This window comes from Schistocerca nitens, chromosome 7 (assembly GCF_023898315.1).
Source record: "Schistocerca nitens isolate TAMUIC-IGC-003100 chromosome 7, iqSchNite1.1, whole genome shotgun sequence".
Classification (NCBI taxonomy): domain Eukaryota; kingdom Metazoa; phylum Arthropoda; class Insecta; order Orthoptera; family Acrididae; genus Schistocerca; species Schistocerca nitens.
Window position 1 is genome coordinate 224,268,058 of NC_064620.1, and position 23,456 is coordinate 224,291,513.

General features: G+C 43.1%; 1 protein-coding gene across 1 annotated transcript in view; it reads right to left on the reverse strand.

The window, feature by feature from the left end:
• LOC126195399 (WD repeat-containing protein 26) overlaps positions 1-23,456 on the reverse strand; it is a 161,331-nt gene that overhangs the window by 60,979 nt on the left and 76,896 nt on the right. Inside the window, exons 8-9 of the mRNA XM_049933993.1 lie at positions 15,648-15,908; positions 14,129-14,274 (exon numbers count right to left, since the gene is read on the reverse strand). Coding sequence (XP_049789950.1) covers positions 14,129-14,274; positions 15,648-15,908 — 407 coding nt within the window. The remainder of the gene's footprint in view (positions 1-14,128; positions 14,275-15,647; positions 15,909-23,456) is intronic.

The window sequence follows — 23,456 nt, forward strand, 5'->3', positions numbered from 1 at the left end:
GATGTATATTTCTATTGCCAAATCAAAAATCTAGTTAAAAGATTACAAAAAGTGTAACAAGAACAGCAAGAATTATCATCAAGGAAAGATGCAATTAAAATACATCTGATCACGCTACATCAATTCATTGCTCCTGTTTTCACCCCGATGATTTGATATTCTTGGTATGCATTGAAACTGACAGAGGGAAGACCATTTAAAACATGAATGCATTATATTTTCCACTGAAGCATATTTCGGAAAAATGTTCTTGCTCAAAAATGCATTCATAAAATCTGTATGGTGAAAATAATATTTAGGTTTTAAATGTTTCTTTGATGACTATCGCCCAAAAAAATGTAATGCAACTGCCTGTAATAAATAAAAGGCTTATAATTCCTCACTAGAATTTTTGTAAATACTACTTTCATACAGAACTTCATGCAGTTATGAAAATTCACTGTTTAACTGTTTTCATTATTCAAATTAAAGTAAGCGTAACAAACTATAAATAGCAAATATTAATTTTACCTATATAAATTGAATTGTTAAATTATATTTATATTTTAGAACTGATAGTTTAACACTGCAAGGAATAAAATACAATGAATAAAAAAACTGGCTAGCAGTGTGAATTCAACTTAAGCCACTGAATTATCACTCTGTATGCTTACCAACTGTGCCTTGCCACTAACTGTGCAATTGTTATTCAAACATCATTCATAATATAATTAAAAAACTTTCGAGGACTTTGCTCTTTTCCTACAGCCTACTCAAACAAAATATTTTAGCAACTTCAAAGGGTTATGTACTTGCCAAATTGGTGAGACCAGTCCTGCACCTCCCACTTGTGAGAATGCAACAATCTCTTTTATGTCCTTAATCCACATACTTGACACACATTTTTTCAGAGCATGATTTACAATCAGTTTAAAGTTTGCCCATAACTGCTCTATGTCCATCATAATGGAACTAAATGGTTCCTATTGATTGTCGAAGTAGGATGCTAACAACTGCTTAACTGTTCTTTGCAGCATAAAAACTCTGCTAGGCTTCTTGATGGATTTATTAATTTCAGTAAACATTGTCACAATGATGACACCATGATTACTAACCCCATTTCTACACTGATACTGTTAACAAGATCAGGCCCGACTGTAGCTGTAGCTACAAGGTCTAAAATACTTCTATTTCGAACTAGCTGCTCAAGACAGGTTTCAGAAAATGTGTTCTGAATTACTTCATAAAACTGTCTGCCCATATCATTTGCAATGACTCCACAGACATCCCAGTATCTATACAGTAGGTTGAAGTCACCTCCATCTGTTTTGTAAGCTATCTGATTTCGCTTTGCATATTGTCACGAGTGTTCGTCACAAGCCCTCAAACTATCCTACCCTAAAAAAAACCATGTGGATTCTACATGTACCCTACTACCTGAATAGCTGCTTACTCTGTGTAGTGCAACCTTAACTTATCAAGGTGAATTCTACACTTCTCCAACCCATACTGCAGATCCAAAAACCAGCAGCTAAAACTGTCAAGGATTGACAGAGCCACTGGTTAAGATACTCGTATTCCTGTCAGTCCCAAACCAAAGTACCACTATCAACTCTGAGGACAATACTGAAAATAGTAACTAGTAAACTGTCACTACCAGCCCCCCCCCCCCCCAAATTTTGTGTGCCTGCTTCAATCAAGATAAGGGTGAATGGGTGAAAACAATTGGCCAGTAGTCACCCTCTGCCTCATGCAACAAAAACGTGTTATAACCTGCCACTCATTCTGTGGTGAGCACAGTCCCCCATGTCATGTACCCTGGAAAAGTGTGTTGGCAGCATACCCCACGGGCAAAACAAGCGATACCTGAAGTATCCCATGTGACATGACCGTTTTTCCACTGCTGCTACACCCCAAAGCAACAGCCTGCAGATGGCTGCCGTAGCCAACAGATTCCTCAGCTCTTCATGAACTGCAGCCTGCTTCTCCTGTATCTGCACACAGCATGTACACTCCCTATCCATTCTACTAATAAACTTCAAATGAAAACAATAGTGAAAAATAGCACTGATGTCTTTTAGACAAGGATTTGCAGTGCCAAGCTTGTTAAAAACACAAAAACAATTTATTTGAAACTCCGAGTGTTCCTACACCAGTTCACCGCATGCTGGCAAAAACAAGCATGGATACAGGTTGTTAAGTTACTACGTTCAAAACTACACATCAGCGTGGTGCAGGTAACGCTAAGCTACATTCCGAAAACTACAAGTCACAAAGAATGAAAATACTAATAAAAAACAAGATCTATTGTCTTATAGACAAGCATTTGTACATCAAAACTTGTTAAAAACATGAATGCAAGCTAGTACACTGAGACTTACACTGACACTAAATCACTGCACGCTGGCAGACAAGTTGCTGCACTGCACAGTATAATTCATTCATTTCAATAATAAAAATATATCCACAATGTTTACGTCACTCCATTTTCACATTAGTATATGTATGACAGGAAAACAATGGCAAAGAAAAGAGAAAAGAAAGGAAAGGAAAATGCACAATTGGGTTTACTAGTCTCTTAGTTTCCTGTACACAGACTTCGCACAACTCATCTGAAAGCTGAACTTCCCTGAAGTCTCAGAGCACCTACAAATCTATGAATCCTTTGTGGGCCTCAAAAAATGATGGTTCTTAGGCCTACTGTGAAATATTTTCTTTATACCTCTGCAACAAAGCACCTAGACTACATGTTTACTAACACTTCTGAAATGCATTTTGCAGACAACAGGAATTTGTTCTGTTTCTTTATCTAGCCTTTTACTGCCACTCCTCATAGCTCATTACATACACTTATTTCTGCATGTGTTTCTATCAAATGTTGTTCAGAGCTCGTTTAATTCACATCTGAAGTTGTTAGCAGCAGTAGGGTTTTTTGAGGCACCAGTATAAGATTTTGTGATGAATGATGAAGTGTGCTTCAGTTTCCTGTAAACCTTATACCACAGTTCATTACTTGGTGTTCTCTTAGTTTATACAACCACAATGAGAATTACACTATTACTTCCTGTTACAAAATATTGAAGGGAGGGCCCAATGTCACACTGAACATCACCCAGGACATACGTGAGAGGCATCAGTAATCATGGAAGCAAAGTGCCTGTTTTAAGTATGATGAAATCTCAAGCTCACTGGATAAATGATGCTAACAACATGTACTGTGGACTATTCCCATGTTGAATGTGAATGCTAATGACTGTAAGTAATGCCTTTAAGTCAGTATAACAATGTAAATAATTTTCGCCACATTCACATTCAGTGCTTGCTTGTTTCATTTTTATATTTTGACACAGCTACACAACCCCGACAATGCTCCCTACATTTATTAAAAGCATGCACCAGATAAAGATGAGTCACTAGATGATTCAAAACATGTCGTCATAAATAAATAAAAATTGAAGCATCACAAAAGACGAATAGTTGCAGTTATTTCTGAATGGTTTATGTTATTTTTGTTAGGACCTGACAATAATAACATTCTTGCTGCTTCTGAAAGAATAAAAAATGACGTTATAACATCAATCATCTACAGTGAAGAAAAGAAAAAGTCCACATTAAGTTACTACAGTAGAACCTCACTAACTCGTCACCTATGGGACTGAGAAATACTGTCTGAAATATTGGGTGCCATGTTAAAACCGTAATGAAAATGCCAACATACTAAAAATTCTTATTCACAAGTGTAACGTAAAATACTGCCTGTATTCTAAAAAATGTGTGTATCACATGGCAAGATATTGCTGCTTTGAGAGAAAGTTTAACAGCTGTACATACCTTATTACAGTACCGCAGTGACACGCAACTGTTTTTCAATTAACTGCTTAAAACATGAGATCACACAGTAAAAAATGTTCTGTTCTTAAGCAGTTCAAAACAGGTCTGTAATAAGCTTTCACTTAGGAAACAACAAACTTTATTTTGCCACGATGTTCTGCCATTACCTATCCACAAAATGTCTTTTGGGGTAGATGTAGAGCTTTGTTCAATGTACTGAAGCATTACATCAAATACAATTTGATCATCTGTAAGTTGATATTCGAGCTGAAAGGCCATTGTCTTTGTTGCTATCATGATCTTTCTCATTCTCATTGGTTCTTTGAATTACAGGGTCAATGATTTGATTGTCCGTTATTCTTCTTCCATTGTGCAGTCAATGTCAGCTGTACTGCTCCATTCACTTACATCACTGGGCTCAACACCCAGCTGTAAAGTTCACAAATGCCTCAAAATTGCTGGAGTTTCTATTTTTTACTTTCGTCAATTGTTGCACTGTCTGTTTCATCTTAATTCTCTTCACTCGTTTTGATGTTTCACCTATAATTTCATTCATTTTTGCCTCATTTACAACAAGATTTTCTAGCATTGATGCTGACATTTCTTCCCAAACTACGGCAAATGTATAGATCAAAACTTTTATATTTATTGATTTCATCGCTTTAAACAAGCTGCTGCCGTCGCATCACTTGAAACAAACTCCTGCCTTCCTGGGTCCTCTCTAAAGTTGATCAAATGTATTTTTGACAATATTGCTTCTTCAGCCACTCACTGAATCCCTGGTCCATGGGTTGGATTAGACATGTTGCATTGGCAGGAAGAAAAAAAGCTTTTATTTCTTCTTTTAAAGTTCATCTTCAGACAGATGAGGTGTTGCATCGTCAAGTATCAATATGGTACATTTAGGGAGTTTTTCTATTTTATGTATCTTGTAGCAACAGGAACTAACTGGTCACAAAACCATACCTTAAATGGGCTGGATTCCATCTATGTTCACTTTTGGTTTCAATAATATACAAGTAGTGATACAATAATAATGTTTTTGAACCCCCCTCCCCCCTTTATTCACTTTTTTGATCACAATGGCATCTTGTGACTGTCATTAGCAGTAATACAAAGAGCAATAGTAATTGGCAAGTTTTGTAACTGTTACAGACTGATTTTGTGTAGCAAGAGGTCTTGTAGTGAGCATTTTGTAGTTCGAGACAGACTCGTCAATTTTATATATGCCTGATCAGGGGTCAGGTTAAGCTCTATAAATAAGTTTTCAAATTTCAGAAAAAAATCATTGGCAGCTGTTTCATCAGCAGACAGCTTCTCACTCTGAATAATTACATTTTGAATGCCATGTCTAACCAGTCTTCAATGGCCATAAACCTTTCAGTTTCCTGTAATTTTTCATATGAAATCAGTGCCTTTTCTTTCTGATTGACAACAGATTCCCTTTCCTCCTCTCCTGCTCAAAATACACCTACAAAGCACTGTCTACAATTTCACTCATAGGTTTTTCAAAGTCTTGCACATTTCCAGTCCTTTCACATCATCAATCGTCACTGTATGACTTTAAAAACTTTTCAAGCACTTTCAGTTTCTCCACCAAAGACATCATCACATGCTTACATTTAATTCAGACCATAATTTAGTTTTAAACACTTTAATAAGTGACAAGAATACTATTACTGATTTACAAGACAAATGTGTGCACAAAAAGCTTATTGATCGACTTAGACACAAGTTATTTCATAATAAAACTGATCCAACAACAACACCTATCAGTACCCATATGTCTACTGATCAATAGCATAGATGATGGGTCATTAACGAGTCCTAATAAACAGTGGGAATGAGATAGATGGGCTAAGCTGGGAGTCGGACGATCCAAGAACAGATTTGCAAGGTTCAACTGCATTAAAATAGTAAGTAATTAGCATTTATTCCACAGGGTGTGGTTACAACTGGCATACCATTTCACTCAGAAACAAGGACGCAGAATATGACTATGCTTAATAAACATCAAGAAAGTCAATCTAAGGAAATAACAGTTTATGTTACTGTATTTCTCAGTATTACATCTCACTAATGGTATCATAACCAGTTCTAACTTCTTAGAAAGTCATCAGTTGATGTGAATTTATTACACAGGGGACAGTATTAAAACAGTGGGGAGTTACTATCCCAGGGTGTCTCAGCTGCACTTCCGAGTATGTTACATAGTACCTCACCACTCTTCTGATGATGGTCAGCTATGAAGTCAAAACCGATTATCATATTATTTGTGTGACTTAAGGTTGAAAAATGCCATAAAGGAATTTGGTAAGAAAAGTACTTTAGGAGTAAAGTAGCAGAAGGAGAGGTTGGGGAGGGGTAGCTGATGGTTTGGAGGGTGGCAACAGGTGTGCAGGATAGTAATGCGACACACTAGCAGGAGGCAACTGGGTAGAGGGTGTGAGTGCAGTGAGTTTCTGAAGATTGAGGCCAGGACGATTACTAGAGTGAAGGATGTGTTGCAAGGATAGTTCCCATCGATATGTGAAGTCCAGAAAATCTGGTGCTGGAGGGGAAGATAAAGAGGGCACAGACTGTGAAGCAGCCCACTGAAATTGAGCCTGTTGTCCTCAGCAGCATGTTCACCACTATATTCATGGTCACAGTGTGGTGGAGGGCATTCATCAAAGTTGACAGCTGGTTAGTGGTCACGTCCACATAAAATACTGTGCAGAAATTGCAGTAGATACATCATAGACTCCTACCTCTGACAGGATAGGATAAGCTATGACAGAACTAAGAGTAGGATGTGCTAGGTGGGTGTATGCAGCAGTTTCCACATTTTGATCATCCACAGGAATGTGACATTTGTAGCGCAAGGAGTTGGGAATGGGAGTGGCATAGGGATGAACCAGAATGACGTGTAGGTTGGATGGGCACAGAATACCACTTAACGAGGGGTGGGAAGGGTCATGGGTTTCATATCCCTCATTTCTGGGTATAATGATAGTTCAAGCCATGGTGAAGAACATGGTTCAGTTGCTGCAGTCAGGGGCGATACTGGGTGATTTAAGGGAATGCTCCTTTACAGTTGATTTTGAGGGGTGGTGGAATCATTAAGTGTGTCTGAGGATATGATAAGAGAAATCAGTTTGCAGACTATGTTTTTGGGAAATTTTGGTGGGTAGGTGGGTGTGGGTGGGGGTTGGGAGGGAGTGGTGGTGGTGGTGGGGGGTGGGGGGGGGGGAGAATTCCTGTTTGTGAAGGTATTTTGGTACCTTCAGTATACAGGGCACAGAAATTCTCATCAGTCCACAAGATACACCTTCCATGGGTGGCTAAGCTGAATGGGAGCAACATTTTTGTTTGGAAAGGGTGACAGCTGTCAAAAGTACGTTCTGTGAGTGTTAATGGGTTTGAAATGGACAGATGTATGGTTTGAGTGATAAGGAAGAAGGGGGCACACTGGGCTGAGGAGGACCAGATGAAGCGGATGGAAAAGGGGGTTGAGCTTGTGGAGAAATGAGCGTAGGGTGTCTTGCCCTCGGGTCAAGATATCATCAATGATCCTGTACCAGACAAGGGGGCTTGGGGTTTTGGGAGCCTAGGAGGGTTTCCTCCTGATGGCCCATAAAGAGGTTGGCATAGGACGTTGCCATGCGAGTGCCCATGGTTGAGCCATGGATTTGTTTATGTGTCTTCTTCTCAAAGGAGAAGAAGTTGCATGTGAGGATGTAATTGGTGAGATGTGTAAGGAATGAGGCTGGTTTAATTTTTGGTTTTAGGTTTTAGGGCGCAAAACTTCTATGGTCATTAGCGCCCAGCCCGTGACTTAGGAAACAGTAAAAAACCGAAATGAAAACCAGCAGCAATGGGAACAAAGTCATAAAATTGGAGAAACTAAAAGCAGAAGGAATGCTTAAAAATCCACTACAGAAAGGGGTTGGTTGACCCCAAAAAAAGCTTCAAATGACTGACGTCATTTCACTGTCACTAATAAACTGGAGAACGCGGTCGGCTGAGCGCGTGTCATCTGCTAAAATCGACGATAGATCAGGCGATAGCTGTAGACGGGAGCATAACGGATTAAAATAGGGGCATTCAATTAAAAGGTGTCTTACCGTCCACAGCTGAGAGCAGTGGGGACAGAGTGGGGGAGGATCGCCGATTAAAAGATGTCGATGGCTAAAAAGACAGTGCCCTATCCGGAGTCTAGCTAAAATTACCTCCTCCCGACGACGCGTTCGGGAGGAAGAGGTCCAAGCGCAAGGAAGGGCTTTCACTTCCCGCAATTTATTATGGGGAAGTGTTGACCAATGCGCATGCCATAAATGAGCAACTTTGCGACATAAACCGCTCCGTAGATCGGTGAAGGGAAGCGACTGAATAGCTGGCCGAGGAAGAGAGACTGCAGCCTTGGCCGCTATATCGGCCGCCTCATTCCCACAGATACCAGCGTGTCCCGGGAGCCAGAGGAACGCCACCGAGACGTCCCCCAGGTGGAGCAAGCGCAGACAGTCCTGAATCCGGTGGACCAGAGGGTGCACAGGGTAAAGAGCTTGGAGACTGAGGAGAGAGCTGAGAGAATCTGAGCAGATAACGTACTGTATCCGCCGATGGCGGCAGATGTAGTGGACAGCCTGGAGAACAGCGTAAAGCTCCGCAGTATACACCGAACACTGGTCGGGAAGCCGAAATTGATTTGGGGTGTCGCCAACAATATAGGCACTCCCTACACCTAACGATGTTTTCGAGCCGTCGGTGTAAATAAATGTGGCGTCCGTCATTTGTGCACATAGAGCAGCAAATGCCCGACGATAAACAAGTGTAGGGGTACCATCCTTGGGAAATCGACAAAGGTCACGGAGCAGGCAGATCCGGGGACGGAGCCAAGGCGGTGCTGTACCCCAAGTTGTCAAGAAGGTTTTAGGAAAGCGGAAGGAAAGAGAATTGAACAGTTGACGGAAGCGGACTCCCGGGGGTAGTAGGGAGGAGGAGCGGCCTACATACCCTACATCAAGGGAGGCGTCGAAAAAAAGGTCATGGGCTGGATTAGCAGGCATGGAAGACAGATGGCTAGCATAACGACTTAGAAGGACTGCTCGCCGATTGGACAGCGGAGGTTCAGCAGTCCCAGCATAAAGGCTTTCCACAGGGCTAGTGTAAAAAGCTCCAGACACTAAACGTAATCCACGGTGGTGGATAGAGTCGAGACGCCGAAGAATAGACGGCTGAGCAGAGGAGTAGACTATGCTTCCATAATCCAATTTCGAGCGCACTAAGGCGCGATAGAGGCGGAGAAGGACCACTCGGTCCGCTCCCCAGGAGGTACCATTCAGGACACGGAGGGTGTTAAGCGATCGCAGACAGCGAGCCGAAAGATAGGAAACGTCGGAGGACCAGCACAGTTTTCTGTCAAACATAAGACCCAAGAATTTAGCGACGTCTGAAAACGGAAGGTTGACAGGTCCTAGATGTAAGGAGGGCGGAAGAAACTCCTTACGTCGCCAAAAATTAACACAAACGGTCTTACTGGGAGAGAAACGGAAGCCTGTTTCGATGCTCCAAGAGTGGAGGCGATCGAGACATCCTTGAAGACGTCGTTCAACAAGGCTGGTCCGTTGAGAGCTGTAGTAGATCGCAAAATTATCCACAAAGAGGGAGCCCGAGACATCAGGAAGGAGACAATCCATAATTGGATTTATAGCGATGGCAAACAGTACAACACTCAGCACGGAGCCCTGGGGTACCCCGTTTTCTTTGGAGAAAGTACGGGAGAGAGTAGTGTTCACCCGCACCCTAAATGTGCGCTCTGCCATAAATTCGCGAAGAAAAAGGGGCAGCCGGCCTCGAAAGCCCCCAAGAGAACAGTGTGCGGAGGATGCCTGTCCTCCAACAGGTATCGTATGCTCTCTCCAGATCAAAAAATATTGCTACTGTTTGGCGTTTCCAGAGAAAATTGTTCATGATATAAGTGGAGAGAGCAACAAGATGGTCAACTGCAGAACGATGCTTTCGGAATCCACATTGGGCAGGTGTTAAAAGACTGCGGGATTCCAGCCACCACGCTAAACGGTAATTCACCATACGCTCCAAAACCTTACAGACACTACTCGTGAGAGAAATGGGGCGATAGCTAGAGGGGAGATGTTTGTCCTTTCCAGGTTTCGGAACAGGAACGACGATAGCTTCCCGCCATCGTCTGAGAAAAGTACTGTCGGTCCAAATTCGATTATAAAGGCGAAGGAGGTAACGCAGACTATGGGTTGATAAATGCAGCAACATTTGGACGTGGATACCATCCGGTCCTGGGGCGGAGGAGCGAGAAGAAGAGAGTGCATGTTGGAGTTCCTGCAAGGAGAAAACAGTATTGTAGCTTTCGCGATTTTGAGAGGAGAAAGCAAGATGTCGCACTTCCGCAGTAACGTTTCTTCGGGAGAAACGCTGGCGGGTAATTTGAAGAGCTTGAAATCTCGGCAAAGTGCTGACCCAACGAGTTAGAAATTGCGATGGGGTCCACTAATGTATCATGCGCGACAGTGATCCCAGAGACTGGGGAGAAACTAGGCGCGCCTGAGAACCGTCGAAGCCGACTCCAAACTTCCGAGGAGGGAGTGAAGGTGTTCAATGAGCTAATAAAGAATTTCCAGCTTGCCTTCTTGCTATCGCGGATGACACGACGGCATCGCGCTCGGAGCTGCTTATAGCGGATACAGTTGGCCAAAGTAGGATGGTGGCGGAAAACGCGGAGAGCACGTCGCCGCTCACGGAGTGCATCACGGCATGCCTCGTTCCACCAAGGAACTGCGGGGCGCCGGGGCAATTCGGAGGTGCGTGGTATTGAATGTTCCGCAGCTGTAAGAATAACGTCGGTAATATGTGTGACCTCATCGTCGACGCTGGGAAAGTGACGGTCATCGAATGTCGCTAGAGACGAAAAAAGTGTCCAATCGGCTTGGGCAAACTTCCAGCATCGCGGGCGCATATATGGCTGTTGAGGCTGCAGTCTAAGGACACATGGAAAGTGGTCACTCGAGTGTGTATCATCAAGGGCGAACCATTCGAAGCGCCGAGCTAGCGGAACAGTACCTACCGCAAGGTCCAAATGAGATAAATTTGTCGTGGAGGCAGACAAAAACGTAGGGACCCCAGTGTTGAGGCAAACTAGATCTGCTTGGTGGAAGACGTCTAGCAATAGTGAGCCACGTGGACAAGGATGTGGAGATCCCCAAAGCGGGTGGTGGGCATTGAAGTCCCCAACCAGCAAATATGGGGGTGGAAGCTGACCAAGAAGATGAAGGACATCAGCTCGTGCCACTGGTGTGGACGATGGAATGTATACAGTACAAAGAGAGAACGTGTATCCGGAAAGGGAAAGACGGACGGCGACAGCTTGGAAGGAAGTGTTTAAATGGATTGGGTGATAATGGAGAGTTTCATGGAGAAGAATCATGAGTCCTCCATGTGCTGGAGTGCCTTCAACAGAGGGGAGATCATATCGGACGGACTGAAAATGAGGGAGAATAAAGCGGTCATGGGGACGCAGCTTTGTTTCCTGAAGACAGAAGATGACCGGCGAGTAGGATTGTAAGAGGATCGACAATTCATCCCGATTGGCTCGAATACCGCTGATATTCCAGTGGATAATGGCCATAGGGTGAACAGAAAATGGAGGAATGTGACCAAGGTCACTGTCAACTCAACGACTGCTCGGAGCTTGCGACCGACAGCATGGAATGGCATTCAGCCGAAGGCAGAAGATCCTGATCCATAGGTTGGTCAGGAGCAGCTCCTGCCACCAGCGACCGGCCGGTTGATCGGCCGCCAGCAGTGTGCCTTGGCGACACAGAAGACGGCCGAGGGCGACTTCCGCCAGGTGGTGCTGTAGATGGGACACGCCTTGGCGGAGAAGGAGAGGAACTGGGTTTCTTTGTAGCCTTCTTGGAAGTATGACGTTTAGAGGAAGGAGGAACCGATGGTTGGGAAGTTGCCGTACGTAAAAACTCTTCACGAGTATGCTCTTTTTTCGAAGTCTTGGTGTCTGACTTTTGGGCTCGAGATTTAGCAGAACTCGACGAAGGGTGAGCCAGAGAGTGGGCAGGCGAAAGTGGTGAGGTTGAACGGGCGATCTTTGCGCTGGCCGATCTGACGACCGTGGCACTAAAGGTGAGGTCGCAAGTCTGCGTGGCCGCCTCCTTTGTTGGCCGAGGAGAAGCAAGGACAGTGCTGTATTTTCCTTTCTGAGGCACGGTGGGCTGTCGACTGGCGAATAATTTTCGAGCAGCAAAGGTCGACACCTTTTCCTTTACTCTTAATTTCCTAGATGAGCTTTTCGTCCTTAAAAACGGGACAATCTCGAGAGGAAGCGGCGTGGTCACCCATACAGTTGATGCAGCGAGGGGATGGAGGTGGACAAGCACCCTCATGGGCATCCCTGCCACACGTAACACATTTGGCCGGATTGGAACAGGACTGGCTGGTGTGATTGAACCGCTGGCACCGATAGCAACGCGTAGGGTTTGGGACGTAAGGGCGAACGGAAATTATCTCATAGCCGGCTTTGATTTTCGATGGGAGTTGAACTTTGTCAAATGTCAAGAAGACAGTGCGGGTTGGAATGATGTTCGTGTCAACCCTTTTCATAACCCTATGAACAGCCGTTACGCCCTGGTCAGACAGGTAGTGCTGAATTTCTTCGTCAGACAGTCCATCGAGGGAGCGTGTATAAACGACTCCACGCGAGGAATTTAAGGTACGGTGCGGTTCCACCCGGACAGGGAAGGTGTGTAGTAGTGAGGTACGCAGCAATTTTTGTGCCTGGAGGGCACTGACTGTTTCTAACAACAGGGTGCCATTCCGTAATCTGGTACAAGACTTTACAGGACCTGCAATTGCGTCGACACCTTTCTGAATAATGAAAGGGTTGACCGTGGAGAAGTCGTGACCTTCGTCAGACCGAGAAACAACAAGGAACTGTGGCAACGATGGAAGAACTGACTGTGGTTGAGACTCAGTGAACTTACATTTGTGAGCAGACATAGTGAAAGGTGAGGAAACCATTGCGGAAGAATCCCCCATGATTACCGGCGTCTCCGATGACACGCTCCTCCCTTGTGGGGGCCCTCTCTGAGGGCACTCCCGCCTTAGGTGATTGTTCACACCTCAGGTCACACCTCCCGACAAACGGACGGAGGGACCAATCGGCACTTTTGGAAGGTATCAAGCTCGGGTAATCACCCCTCCCTGGGCCTGGCCGTTACCAGGGGGTACATACGTGTCCTACCTGTCTACCCGGGGTGGGGAATTACGCGTTACCCCGTCACCGGCTACGCATGGAAGTGCGTGGGTCGGCCTTCAAACACGCACAGGGAGGAAGAGAGAGAAAGGGAAAGGAAAGAAGAGGTCTCAAACGCCGCAGCGGAGAAAAGGGTAGAGAGAAGAGGTAAGGAAAAGAGAAGGACAAAGGAAGGATGAAGACTTACAAGCAAGGAAGGCGAAGAGTGTGGTACATTTACAAGGGTCCGTCTCCGGACGTAGGCACAAACCAGACCCCCAGAGGGGGAGAAAGGTAAGGAAAGAGCCAGAGGTGAGGGGGGGGGGGGGGGGGCAAAGATGGGGGATGGGGAAGGATGCGGAAAGGGAAGGTATGCAGCCCGGAAAGGAAGGAAGGCCACATCAGCTCGGGATCCCGTGCTCGCTACGCACGTATCCACAAAAGAGTTGTGGATCCCCTGGGGGGAAGGAATGAGGCTGTGGGTTTGGAGTCAGAAGGATGTTGGGAGTGGTATTGTTCAACAGCCACAAGGGCATCAGTACGAGGGACATAGGTTAGAATTTTGTTTACAGGATGGTCATTGTGTTCCTCCATGGCACAACGCCCAGTCAGTGTAAGTTATGTCTGTATTGACAGTTTCTTTCCATAAATTCTGCTCCGATTTATGTCAACACAAAGCAAGCAATTTTATACAATGTGTCTTACCATTAATTTTTTTAAAATCCTCAATGGCAAATCTGAAACTGCCACAGACCCTTTGGCATACTCAGTAACAAACTCTCATCCCATGAGAGCATCACATCAACAAACACTCATCAGAAGTCAAAAATTAACTGGCAGTAGTTAAATTATTTTCTCTAAAATATAATATTGGTATATTATGTCAACAGGTGCTTCCTGTCATGATTTGGTTAGTTATATTGTATTACCAAATCAATTTCTTCTCTGTCATCCAGATCTGTTCACCAAATCACTTACATTGTAACTGCAATCTGAGAAGGTACTTAGGCATTCATCATCCAGCAACAATATAAATTTTTAGAGCACTGAAAAACTTACATGTTATAGTCAGAAAGCTCATCAAAGTTGTAGGCACGAACACGATGATGGGTATCTGCTGCAAGGACTGTCTTTCCATCACTGCGACACCAAAGGCAATTCACACGCACTCCTTCCCACGAGTCAAGTACATTGCCTTCAAGATCCTGTGAAGACAGAGTTCCAATTAGAGATGATTGGAAGTGTAATTTAAATGTTTTCACAATGCAACGAAAGTCATGAGCAAGTACAGTTTCAGGATGCCACAATAGGTGCCACAGCAGGAGCCCTGTCAGGCAAATACCATGGTAGGAAATACACATGAAATGTTGAAGATAGAGGTATGGATATTAAGACACCCATAGAAATATACTGGTATTGTCTAGTTACACAAATCCTCAATACTATCTGGAGAATACTGGCAAGAATATGAACAATGGATGGAAAAAAGCGAACCACTCTCCTTGCTGAGGCACTGAACAGGCCATAAGCAAATGAACAAGATTTATCTTTCGAATAACGTCCTTCCTCATAGCTAACAGACTCAAATGTACACATATGCAGGCATATGCATACGTGCATGCAAGCACGCGTGTGCGCGCACACACACACACACACACACACACACACACACTTAACTGTCAGAATGTGTGAATGATACAGAAGAAATGTGTGCTTTAGGGATGTCCAGAGCCCAGAGGCCAAACATGCTCTGCTGGTTGATCACACAGACCACTTGCACTCCTCTCATCAGTGCCAGTTTCCCTGAACTGCAGGGATAAGAGTTGCTCTCCAATATATCCTCTCATCCCACCAACCTTCTAGTTTTAACCTCTGAAAGTCTAAACTGTACTTTTTTTCCTATACTTGTTGGAATATAATCTTATTTTATTTATTTACTTACCTTTTTATTCTCCTTCCACAGGAACCCTTCCTTTTTTTCTTCTTGTTACTTTTTCTGGTTTAACTTCTCTTGCTTTATACTCATTCTCTTCTCAACCTTTTTCTTTCCCTTTCATTCCATTAATTATTTATTTGTCAATAACATTATTCCTTTTACCTGTAATTTTCTCTTCCTCTTCAAATTATCTTTACTGCTCACTCTACCCATTCCTCAGGTTATCTCTGAACTGAAGACAGTAGAACTGTCTTTAACCTCCTACCCTTTCCGTTGCCGTTGCCTTCATCTTTGACGGTCTCCTCCCCCTTACCTTACAAAATGGTCTGAATTTTAAGTAATCTGCCACCATGTACCCCAAAAAGCACACTAACCTTCACAAACCAACTTATTTCAGCTTCCATAAGATGAGGCCTATTGTCTGAAAATTATGAGTACTTTTGATCTATTTTTGTGTATTTCTGGACTCTGGGCAGCCTCTCTATCATTAATAAATTTAACAATTTTTGGAATTCAATATTCTTTTTTTATATAATTATAAATTACTGCCATGTTACCAATATATTTGTACAACTACAAGCTACTTACTATTAAATCACTACAGACTTAAAAACAGTTATTGAGACTTACAAATGTACTCACACACTGATAAAACTGCCCACGGATGCCACCCGTAACAAATTTTTTGCCGTCACGATGCCATGAGCAGGAGGTAAGGGAGTCCTCAGGCGAATGCGAAACCTTAACACGTAACTCGTCTGACTCGATGTTCCAGATCCACAGCTCTGGGCAGTCTTCAGGTCCACAGGCCACCAAGTGTGTGCTATCCGGACTCCATGCAATGTAGGCAACTCCATAAGAATGTCCCTCAAGCGTCTTGCGATGTGTGCATGTCAGTGTTTCCTGTTAGACACAGAAATTGTTATTTGTGGCACAGATTTTTTCATAGGTTCCAGAAATTCATCAAATTCATTAGTTCATGAGATAAAAAGGCTCTAACAACATTCTAACAGTTTCACTTGGTCTACAGAGTAAATTAGCTTGAATCTTTTTAGCATATTAAAACTGTATTCTGGTTCAAGAGTCAAACCTAGAGTATCCCTTTTGTGGATAGTGCTTTTATTGACTGAGCTGTACAGGCAATTCCCGACCCACACTCACAGCTCCATTTCAGTTATTATCTTTCTCTTACTTTCCAAACTTCTCTCCTTCTCTGTATACATTCAATATCCCTTGTTAGCCCTGTGTGGTATGGGTCCCACACACTCGAGCAATATTGTGAAGTGCACAATTTTACAGCTCTGAACATTTAAAGCATGTTGCCAGCGTCTGCACCACTTTGAAATCTTATCAAAATGTGACTGAATATTTATGCAGATTTTTTCAGATAGTACTTCAGTACAGATAACTGCATCATCTACAAAAAAATCTGATTTTACTACTAATATGGTCTGCAAGGTCATTAATATACAACATGAACAGCAAAGGTCCCAACCCACTTCCCTGGGGTACACCTGATGATAACTCTCCATCCACGATAACAAGTTGCATCCTCCCTACCAAAAACTCCTCAGTCCAGACACAAATTTCACTTGATACCCCATACGATCATACTTTTGACAACAAGTGTAGGTGTGGTACTGAGTCAAATGCTTTTCAGAAATCAACAGATACTGCATCTACCTGATTCCTTTAATCCAAAGCTTCCACTATCTCATGTGGGAAGGGTGAACTGCATATCCCTCTTAACTAGTTTTCTTGGAGGAAAGAATCCAATGGAAAATGGCTCAGGCGCAACCTAGGGGTTATTAAAGGAAGAATCTTTTATTCTGCAGCAAAGTGTGAACTGTCTCAGAACTTCTTAGTAACATCCTTTCTTCCAAGAGTCCTAGTTGAGCAAAATATGCAAGTAAAATTCGATCAAGTTTGGAAACTATGAGATACGTGCTGGCAGAAGTGAAGCTGTAGAGCCAGACTGTGATTTGAAGACCGATAACTCAGGGCATAACCTGAAGCAGGACCCACTGGCTCCAAAAGCTTGCCTAATTACAACCTTCTTTAATATGTGTGTTCAGCCACCGCTTGCTGAGTATATTTTTTATCTACCTAATTAAATAATTTTGTCAAAAACTGATTGTTTTCATTGTTATAAGGTTTTTAAATGTATTTTATGATACTATCAATCACTGTGAGTCATAAAGTACTTGATGTTCCAAATACTGGTTGATACATTTTATAACGCAGGTGACATTTGGTTGCCACACTTCCACACCTTGTATATTGTTTAATTATTGATAAAATTATTTAATTGAATAGATAAAAAAAATCTACTCACCAAGTGGTGGCAGTACACATGCATAAAAGACTGTTGTGATTGGCAAGCTTTCAGAGCCAGTGGCTCCTCCTCCAGGCAGAAGTGTTGAAGGGGAAGGAAGAAGGGTGAAGGAAAAGGACTGGAGACTGGAGAGGTCTAGGAAAAGGGGTAGACTTTGGGAAACTCACCCAGAACTGCGGGTCAGGAGAGACTTACCATATGGAATGAGAAGGAAAGATTGATTATTGGGGAATGCATCGGATGAGATTTGAAAACCTGAAAGCTTAAAGGCAGAAAACAGGGTAATATGCAAGACAGAGATTTACTACTAAAACATTATGCACAAGAGTTAAAAGCTAAGTGCATTGTACTTAGCAGATGTGGGAGGGGGGGCAGTGAAAAATACACGGGAAAGACAATGAAAGTTGTAGAAAACTAAAACGGAGTGAAGCAGAGAGTAGTTACAGTGAAGAAAAGATGAGATGGAGGAACTGGAATCCACTTAAACGTTTCTTCACTGTAACTGCTCTTTGCTTCACTCTAGTTTAGTTTTCTACATCTTTCATTGACTTTCCCGTCTATTGTTCACTGCCCCTCTCTCACCTCTGTTAAGTACAGTCACTTAGCTTTTCACTCTTGTGCACAATGTTTTAGTAGTAATCTCTGTCTTGCATATTACGCTCTCTTCCACCTTTAAGCTCTCAGGTTTTCAAATCTCGTCTGATGCACTCCCCAACAATAAGTCTTTCCTTCTCATCCCGTACGGTAAGTATCCCCTGACCCACAGTTCTCAGTGACTTTCCCAAAATCTACCCCTTTTCCTAGACCTCTCCAGTCCTTCTCCTTCATGCTGCTTCTTTCTCCTTCAACCCTTCTGCCTGAACGGCCACTGGCTCCAAAAGCTGGCCAATCACAACAGTCTTTTCTGTGTGTGTTCTGCTGCCACTTGGCGAGTAGATTTTTTATCTATCCAATTAAATAATTGTAAATTGTTTGTTATTTAACATTTTTAAAAAATCCTGTGGGTTTTCTTTCTGTACAGATAGCAAGTATGGCCTCTGTCTAGAAATAGCTTTCAGACCCTGATGACTTACAATATAAGGCAGTCATTATACCTGGCAAGCCAGCAATTTGCGGAGTATTCTATTTCAATTATTTATTGAATTGTGTACATACCTCATACATATTCTTGTTAATATTACCTTTATAATAATGTAGTTTGCCCGGTGATACGCCTGTATACAATGTTTTATGTCATTTGTATACACTTAATGTATTGTTTGGTCGCTGACTCTTTTTATACATGACAACTGAGTCTGGCACGCCAGCAATATATGAAACATGCCTATGACATGTGCTACCGAGAGTCTAGTTTTTGGATTAATATATATCTATGATAGCTAATTACCAGCTGCTGTCAGTTACCACATTGTTGTACATAGAGCAACATTCAGAATACGGTCTTGAAAGGTCTCACTGTAGTGTGGATCCTTTTCTAAAATGACAGAATGTGGCTACTTTTTACTTGCAATTAAGAGTGATTTGAAAATGACATGAGATACAGATGTTACAAATGTAAGTAAAGAGTTTGTACAGCAATGTTTTTTCTTAGTGTGAGGTATGTAAAGTGTTATTTATACATGATGATGTATGCAGACCATTTAGTGCTTTTCGATGTTCGTTTTACAGGTGCTTGACAAAGACACATAGTTGAAAATAAAATTAAATAAACATCGCATTACAATGTACTATGGACCATGTTTGCGTTTATTAAGTTTTAATAAGGTTATGCAGACTTGACTAGAGAACTATTCACTATGAGAACTGAAGGACACAGTGCAAAAGCCACTGACAACTTGCCTTCAGGCCCAATAACCTTCAGTGGTTCAGATGTAAACACAATAGTTTGACAAGATTTCGGGATTGCAGTCAGTCAGTCATAAACTCCACTCCACGATACTTTGTCTGGACACCTGCCAGTCAAAATATCATTGAGTGACATTTACGACAACTGACTGCAATCCCAAAATCTCTTCCAACATTTAATTCACCAGGAAAATTTTAAATTTCACAAACCAATAGTTGATAGTGTACCTGACCATGAAGAACAAATATTAATAATAATAATAATAACAATAATTATAATAATAATAATAAAAACACCGCGATCAGGCCCTTCTCAGGCCTCAAAGACCATGTGATGTACATCTACATCTACGTGATTACTCTGCTATTCACAATCAAGTGCCTGGAAGAGGGTTCAATGAAACACCTTCATGCTGTCCCTCTACCTTCCACTCTCAAACGGCATGTGGGAAAAACGAGCACTTAAACCTGCTGCAGTGACATGCTCCACTGTACGGCATCATCTGAATTTGGTGGGGAGGGGCATGGGGTCAGCCACTGTCGATGTTTAGACCTCTCAATCATGCAGCCCCTCAGATGGCCTCATGAGGCTGAGAGCACCCGGCTCCAGTCCTCCAACCAAGGAAATAACCCCAGCAGTACCAGGAATCGAATCTGGGCCCTCCGCTTGGAGGACATTTACACTGACCACCCAGTTACAGAGACAGACATACTAAAATATGCTAGCCCATTATTTTCAGATCATATGAAAAACTCGTGTATCACAAACTAATAAATAATTGAAACTTCCTGGCAGATTAAAACTGTGTGCCCGACCGAGACTCGAACTCGGGACCTTCGTCTTTCGCGGGCAAGTGCTCCACCAACTGAGCCACCGAAGCACGACTCACGCCCGGTCCTCACAGCTTTACTTCTGCCAGTATCTCGTCTCCTACCTTCCAAACTTTACAGAAGCTCTCCTGCATGGTTCGCAGGAGAGCTTCTGTAAAGTTTGGAAGGTAGGACTACTTTGGTTCAGCCTACTACTGGTGCAGATGGGGATCCTTCTGCCAACAGGCACATCAGATGATGGGCCGCCGATGATCACTTAGTTCCTGCAGCTCTGGCAGTCCCTACAGTTCCTGCAGCTATACAGTTCACAAGATCTGTTCAGAAGAATACAGTTTTGACTTAGCAGTTGCTATTTAACAAGCAATAGGATACCAAATACATCTGCACACAATGTTGCCCAATTCCAGAGACAGCACTGTCAATCCTGGACTACTTCGCTTATGCTTAGTACTGGTGAAGATGGAAATCCTTCTGCCACTGACACTCAGTTCTTGTGGCTCCAGCTGTTGCTACAATTCCTACAGTTACACAGAACATGAGTTCTGGCAGTTCTGTTCAGAAGAATACGGTTCTGATGTAGCAGTCGCTATTTATTGAGCAACAAGACAGTTGACTAGGAGGGTTTGCATAATACATTCAATCATAGCAACTAAATCACAGACTGACAAGAGAGAGCACAGTTATTTAGAATTTCATAGGATTAGGTATAGGATCTCAAGTGCCAAGCATCAAACTGTTACCAGAAGTTAAGTAAATTGTACACAATCATTGTTAACAAATGTTACTGGTTAATTCTTATTGTGTTGTCACATTTCTCTTCTAGTGCTGTACTGCTGAGCAAATGCGTATGTATATGGGGCCATCAAAATGTTTCTGTTTGAGGGCATTGCTACAGCATGTAAGCAATGTAGTGAGACTCTGATGCAGGTATATAAGCACCAAATTGAAGGCAAGGGATTAGTGTGGCATTCACAGTTTTCTGACTAATATGCAGTAAATGAAGAAATGTCAACTGTGGTGATGTTACTACCAAATGCATCTAAGAGGACCAATGTACCATTATTCCTCTCTTGGCTGCCGAAAGATAATCAGCAAATGAAGAATGTGTACGGGGAAACTTATCTGTCGAAAACCACTGCCGTGGAATGGTGCAAGAAGGGGTGCTGCTGCTTCATGATAATGCACATTCCCATATTGCAAATGTCGTAAGGCAGAAGTTACGCCATCTAAAATGGGAGACACTCTAGCACCTGTCCTGTAGTCCTCATTTCTCCCCATGAGATTGTCATGCCTTCAGTCCCTTTCACACAGCAGAACACAGTGTTTTACCAAACAGGTATCTTCAACCTGGTGTCAGTGGGATCATTGTCCTTATGCTCAAAGCAATTTTATCCAGTTGGCATACCAATTCTGGATTGTAAGGCCTCTGAATGGCAACTTTTTGATCTCCCCCGATAGTTATTACAAGCACGCATAGCGCCACCTTTTACAGACCAACAGTACATAATAACTTTTCTGCTTCCATGGATTTCTGGGCTGAATTGATAGTAACATTCAGTTACAACATCCGTTAGTATATTTTGTAATTTTGATACATGCTTTGATTGTGTCAACCACAAAAAAAAACTTTAAAAGAAAAGAAAATCAATTGAAATTAGACAAGTTGTGGGCCTTAGTACTAAATCAAATGAACAGTACCAAATCTTCCCCCACTACAAGCTCCATATCATAAGTCAGTGCGACTCTGCAATCTTAGGCAGAGATCTGACGACGTCAAAAATCAACAGTTGCTTGTATTAAAGCCTCTGATGATGTCTCCAGCACTGGAATATGGAACACTGGAGAGAAAATTATGTTTTTGACTACGGCCTTATGCCCATAAAACAAATATCAGCAACTACGTTTTATTTATTAGAAATTTGAAACATTCATCATTCTTCTCATATATTGTTTCCATGAAACTTAATTTTATTGGCTAGCTTCAGGCAATAAATGTGCAGCCATATATGCAAAACTGTATACGTGATCCCTTGGCCAATGACGATGAGCCGATGATTTTGTGTCTTGCTTTTATTATTGGCTATATTATGAGAAGGAAAGTTGCTACTCACCACATAGTGGGGATGCTGAGTCAAAGACAGGCTCAACAAAAAGACTCTCACAATTATAGCTTTCGACCATTAAGGCCTTCATCAACAATAGACAGATATACGCACACACCCACACATGTGCACACACAAACGTGACCCACACACGACTGCAGTCTCAGGCAACTGAAACCACACTGCAAGCAGCAGCAGCACCAGTGCATGATGGGAGTGGCGACAGAGTGGGGGCGAGGAGGAGGCTGGGGCAGGGAGGGGGAGGGATAGTATAGTAGGGGTGGCAGACAGTGAAGTGCTGCAGGTTAGATGGAGGGGGAGGAGGAGGGGGGAGGAGGAGGAGGAGGAGGGGGGGGGGGATCCGTCCATATCAAACCTACTAACCACCAGCAGTATCTCCACTTCGACAGCTGTCACCTGTTCCATACAAAGTAGTCCCTTCTGTACAGCCTAGCCACCCATGGTCATTGCATCTGCAGTGACGAGCAGTCCCTCTCGAAATATACCGAGGGTCTCAGTGAACCCTTCACTGACTGTAATTATCCTCCTAACCTTGTACAAAAACAAATCTCCCGTGTCTCATCTTTCCAGTTTCCTACCACCTCCCAAAGTTCCACCGTCCAGCCACAGAGGAACATTCCTGCTGTAACTCAGTACCACCCAGGACTGGAGCAACTGAATTACACTCTTCGCAATGATTTCGATTACCTCTCGTCATGCCCTGAAATGAGAAATGTCTGGCCACTATCCTTCCCACCCCTCCTACCGTGGTATTCCGCCATCCACCGAACCTACACAATACACTCGTCCACCTTTACACAACCCCTGCTCCCAATCCCTGACCTCATGGCTCATACCCCTGTAATAGACCTAGATGCAAGACCTGTCCAACACATCCACCCATCACCACCTACTCCAGTCCACTCACTAACATCACCTATCCCATCAAAGGCAGGGCTACCTGTGAAACCAGTCATGTGGCCTACAGGCTAAGCTGCAACCAATGTGCTGAATTCTATGTAGGCATGACAACCAGCAAGCCGTCTGTCTGCATGAATGACCACAGACAAACTATGACCAAAAAACAAATGGACCCCCCCTGTTGCTGAACATGCTGCCAAACATGATATCCTTTCTTTCAATGACTGCTTCACAGCCTGTCCTTCCCACCAACACCATCTTTTCTGAACTGCGCAGGTGGGAACTTTCCTTGCAATACCCTCCTGGCCTCAACCTCCATTAGTCACTGTCCTCACCCATCCAGCCCCTTACCTGTTCACATTACAACACTACACAGCCACCATTCCACCATCACACCCAGTCTTTTTATTTCTCTCC